Source organism: Podarcis erhardii (assembly GCF_964252035.2).
Source record: "Podarcis erhardii genome assembly, chromosome: 9".
NCBI lineage: Eukaryota > Metazoa > Chordata > Lepidosauria > Squamata > Lacertidae > Podarcis > Podarcis erhardii.
Genome location: NC_138512.1, coordinates 81,079,663 through 81,084,230, shown reverse-complemented (window position 1 = coordinate 81,084,230; position 4,568 = coordinate 81,079,663). Strand labels below are relative to the sequence as shown.

Here is a 4,568-nt window from a genome sequence, read left to right as displayed (position 1 = left end):
TTCTCCAGATGCAAGAAGCTTTTATTGCACAGATCCGAAGGAGGGAAGAGCCTCTGCTCCAGGCATCCCCTGGTCCAGGCGGAGCCCCCTCCTCAGGCAGAACAAACAAGGGAAACTGAGGTAGGAAGGGCAGGGGGCCTGGGCAGGGCAAGGAGGGGAAGGGGGGTGGCACCCACCCACATCACCCCTGTGGCAAGAGGCAGCAGCTTGGCTCTGCCGCCCTGGCCATGGCAGCGTGGGGCTGACGGCTTCCCTGCCCCTGAACTCCAGGGCTGGGCATCTGCAGGATGCTCTGCCTCTGCCTTCCAGGGCTCAGTGCAGCTCTGCCAAGTGAAGGTTGCCCCCTGCCCCAGCCACAGCCACAGCCTGGCTTCCGGGGGCAGAGGCCACCACATGGACGGGCTTGTTGGGCAGCAGAATCTCCCCGACCACCTGCCAGGAAGAGGGAGAGAAGAAGAGGGGGGTCAGCAAGGAGCCTGGCAGGAGGCAGGCTGGCCCCCTCCAGCAGGGGGTGCTCCAGCAGGGGCAGAAGCAGCCCAGGAGAGAAGCGACGGTTCAGGGCATGTGCCTTGTGTGGGGAAGGATGCAGGTGGACTCCACCCCTCACCCCCCCATCTCATTTTTCAGCCCTGGGAGTGGGGCTGCCAGCAGAGGAGGCAACGTGACTCAGCAGGCGCAGGATCCTGAGCTGCTGGTCCTCTTACCTGGCCTGTGCCCGTGTGGATGGCGCTTGCCCCACTGGTCCCGCTGCCGCCAGCCAGCACCACGTCCCCCATGCAAAACTGGGCCGAGTAGAGGAACTCGCCCTGCGTAGGGCTGCAGGGGAAGGGCAGGGTTTGCCACAGGCGAGACAGGCGCAGGTCCCAGAGCTGGAGGGCATTGCGGGGCACCCACGAGCCCGTCAGGACCTGGTCTCCCTACGTGAGGAAGAGAGAAGGGCACAAGTCAACTCCGCTGAGTCTCCCTCCTGGGCTTCCTGGCTCAAAAGCATGTGCAGGCACACCCCCAAGGCATTAGCCCAAGCCCTCTCTGGTGGCCTCCTCTCTCTGGGAAGAGAAGAGCCTGTCGGATCAGGCCAAAAGGGGCCCAGCAAGCCCAGACCCCTTTCTCACAGTGGCCAATGGCACAGGCTGCCCCCCCCTCCGTCCCTGCCATCCCTCCTCCCTCTCGGTGGGACTAAGAGCAGAAGCAGAGCCTGGTCCGTCAGGCCAGTGAGCCCGCTAGTCCCTCTTCTGGCAGTGGCCAGCCAAATGCCCACAGGGAAACCCACAAGCAGGAAACCCTCCTCCGCCAGAGATAGCAACATGAGGAGATCAGTCGCTGAGCAGCCCTTCTCGCAATTCTTAGACTGCAGTTCTTAGATTGCACTCTTGAGGGTTCAATTTCTTGTTTTAAATGTGCAAAGCCATGTGCATTGATGGTGCTATATAAATACATGTTAATAAAGTTAATCATGATGCCAGTCATTGGAAGGCCAACCAGCCTCTGTGGAAGAGTGCTTGCACCTGGCTCAGACTCCGCCAGCCACAGCTTTTCCTCAACTGCAATAGTTGCAGGGAACTCCCGCTTGGACTACTGCAATATGCTCCATGTGGGGCCACCCTTGAAGGTGTGTGGAAGCTGCACGGAGTGCAGAAGGGCGCCACCAGCTCAACGAATGGAGCCCTTGGTCACCAATCCTAAAAGCACCAAGAACTACCATGCAAAAACCTAAGTGGCTTGGGGTCGAAGGACCTCAGGGATGCCCCCTTCCAAGAGGGACCACCTCAGACCTTGCACTTGGCAGGAGGAGGTCCTGATGGTGGGACTGCAGGCGGGGGGGGGGGTACCCGACTGGTGCCGACCCTCCATAAGTCCATCTCCAGAGCGGCTTCTTGCTTGTGAAATGCCCCCATCCTTGGTGAGGTGCACCTGTTTTCCTCCTTATGGACATTTAGGCAGGATGTTAAAGCATCTCAGTTCACCCAGACGCTTGATGCCTGAATTCCATCATTTCTGGCAACCTTGATATTATTTAGCAGTGAAAGTGTGTGATTGTTTAAACATATTTTAAAGTTTTTCTGTTGTAGTTTTTCTGTTCTGCCACCCGGAGCTTTTTTGAAAGAGAAACCTGGACAAAAAGTCCAATAAGTAAATAAATAAAAATCTAGACCATAAGAACCCCACTAGATATAACTGATGAGCCAGTGAGGCTCTTCTGAACCGCTGTGCCGCCGAGGGGGAAGCCCAGCTCCCCTCCTTCCAGCTCCTCACCTTCACATCAATCCCGGGGCCACAGATGTGAGGCCCATTGATCACACTCCTTGCCCCTCTGGACACCCGCTTGTCCCACACCTGGCACAGGGAAGAGCAAAAGGGTGAACTGTGTATCCCCCTGTATGCAGGAGGCAGAGGCCGGTCCCCACTGCCCCCCCCCCACAGGTGCAGAAAACCAGCAAGAGGAGGCCAGGAAGTGCACGTCCCGAGGACTGACCTTGACAGAATTATCCCAGCCACCCGTCAGAAAGAGATGCAGCTCTGTGGGGTGGAAGCGCAAGGCAAAGATCCGCCGCGAGTGTCCGCTGAGGGGTGTGAACTCATCCCCGGCCATGAAATCTGGGGCATGCATGATGTGAAAGAGCTGCAGAGTGGGAGAGAAGCGTTAGAGGCAGGCGGACGAAGAGCATCCCACGGACCCAGAGGGTGCAGATCTCCGGATCTCAGGCCACCAGCACTGCAGGCTCACTTGGTTGGTGTGGCTGTCATAGAGTCGGATATGGCGATCTTTGCCTGCTGTGGCAAAGGAGCTTCCGTCTCGGCAGAAGTCCATGGCGTTGATCTCGTTCTCCGTCTCTGGGGAGGAGCAGGAGGAGAGGGGAGGTCCAGGGCGGCAGCAGGGGTCCCCCAGCCTAGGCCCAGTGCCTGAGGGCTGGACTCCCTCCCCACCCCACCCCACCCCTCCCCACCCTACCTGTCCAGGAAGCCAGAGGGTAGTGTGAGAGCAGGTCGTAGATGGAGATGGTGCCATCCGCCCCGGCAGCCAGCAACAGGCCTGGCTTCGCCCGGTGGAACTTCAGAGCGGTGACCGCTTGCCGTGTGCGGTGCCCCGGGAACAAGGAGGGGCCAGGCAAACCCCTGGAGGCATCCACCAGCTGGGGGAGGGAGAGGAGGGCAGGGTAGATGGGGCCCCATGCAGAGAGGGGGGCAGGAGCTTCGGCTGTCTCTCCGCCCACTGGGCTAAGGCGGGGAGAGCCCAGGGCGGCTCAATTGCCCCCTTGGGGCACCCAGAGGTTCCCTCACCCTCATCCGCCAGCAAGAGCCCCCCAGGCCAACCCCCCCCTTCCGCATCTTCCACCCTGCAAGGCCTTTGGCCGAGGTCTGCAGGACCCACGTGGGAGCTGCCCCCTGTCCCCGCTCACCTGCACAGAGCCGTTGCCAAAGCCGGCTGCCAGCTGCCCCCCTCCCGGGGCAAAGCAGAGGCTGTAGATTCCATGTGCATCCTTGCCAAGGGGCACTTGCCGGAGGCAGGCCAGGCTGCTGCTGGGGCAGCACGAGTCCCCTTCGGCCGGCCACACCCCGTCCTTGCCGCACCCGCTCACCACCAAGTCCCGCGAGACCTGCAGCGCCTCCGCCAGGCGCCGGTGGGCCATGAGCCCCGGGAGATCCCTGGGCGGGGGGGGGGGGGAGAGGGAGTGGAAGAGGGCGCTCGAGGTCAGAGGCACGGGGGCAGCGGGAAACCCCCCCTACCCCACGGCCGCAGGGGCAAAGGGGCCTGGCGGGGGGAGCCATGGGGGGTCACGCGCTCCCCCGGGGACGGAGAGCCGAGTCCCGCCCCGCCTGCTGCGCTTCACTCCCCCTTCCGCGCAGACAGACTGCTGCTGGGCGTGGAGGCTCCCTCTGCGGCTTGGCCCGCCCTTCGGCGCCGCGTCCCGAGGCCGCGAGTTCCGCAGGCGAGCCGCTCCGTTGGGGAGGGGGAGAGCGAGGGAGGATGACGTCACGGGACCATCACCGCCTTTCGGCTCACCTGCCGGCCTCGAGCGCCTCCTTCAAGCGGTCGCCTTGGCAACGGACGCGCCACCGCCCGCCGCCACGCCCCCAGGAGGCGTTCCATTTCCTCTCATTGGCTGGTGGCGAGGAAAGCGCCGCAGCCGCTGATTCGACCTTGCGGAGCAGCGCCGCCTCTTCGAAAGGCGATTGGCTGGGAGTTTCTCGTCAAGAGAGAACGCGCCTTGCCCCCGGGACGCCGTCGCTCTTTGTTATTCGCGCCGGGCGCCTCCCTGGCCTCCTTCCTGCCACAGAGAGGAGGAGGGAAAGCACCTCCGCGGCGCTCCCGCCTCAGCATCCGGTTCCCGAGATACGCCCCGGAAGAAGAAGCGGACACGCCGTGGCCCACAGAGATAGAAACAGGAAGAGGAGGCGCCTCCATCTGACTTCCGGGTTAAACTGCCTTGTTGTTTTCCTTGCTCCCAGAGAAAGGGAGGTCGAGGGGCGCGAGGCGAGTCCCGGCTGCACCAGCAGGAAGAGAAGCGGGACCGCGGCAAAAAGGCCGCGAAGGGCGAAGATTCGGAAGCAAAGGCGGCGCCGCAGTC

At 62.4% G+C, this 4,568-nt stretch overlaps 1 protein-coding gene across 3 annotated transcripts; it reads right to left on the bottom strand.

The window, feature by feature from the left end:
- On the bottom strand, positions 1-4,568 carry LOC309349340 (THO complex subunit 6 homolog). Of its 3 annotated transcripts, XM_081875152.1 has the most exons (8): positions 4,004-4,563; positions 3,399-3,645; positions 2,951-3,131; positions 2,726-2,832; positions 2,474-2,620; positions 2,254-2,334; positions 705-917; positions 1-432 (listed from the first exon to the last, which is right to left on the bottom strand). In XM_081875152.1, the coding sequence occupies exons 2-8, from the start codon at positions 3,627-3,629 to the stop codon at positions 313-315; spliced, it is 1,080 nt and encodes a 359-aa protein (XP_081731278.1). In that variant the 5' UTR covers positions 3,630-3,645; positions 4,004-4,563; the 3' UTR covers positions 1-312. The 3 variants fall into 3 exon arrangements, with proteins under 3 accessions (XP_081731278.1, XP_081731280.1, XP_081731279.1); XM_081875154.1 differs by lacking the exon at positions 2,474-2,620 and having other exon boundaries at positions 4,004-4,568; XM_081875153.1 differs by lacking the exon at positions 3,399-3,645 and having other exon boundaries at positions 4,004-4,564.

Coding starts and splice junctions, on each gene's coding strand:
- LOC309349340 (XM_081875152.1), bottom strand. CDS start 3,629: ATGGCCCACCGGCGCCTGGCGGAGGCGCTGCAGGTCTCGCGGGACTTG. Junction 2,621..2,725: donor ATGACAGCCACACCAACCAA/GTGAGCCTGCAG, acceptor CCCACTCTGCAG/CTCTTTCACATCATGCATGC. Junction 918..2,253: donor GCCCCGGGATTGATGTGAAG/GTGAGGAGCTGG, acceptor TTCCTCACGTAG/GGAGACCAGGTCCTGACGGG.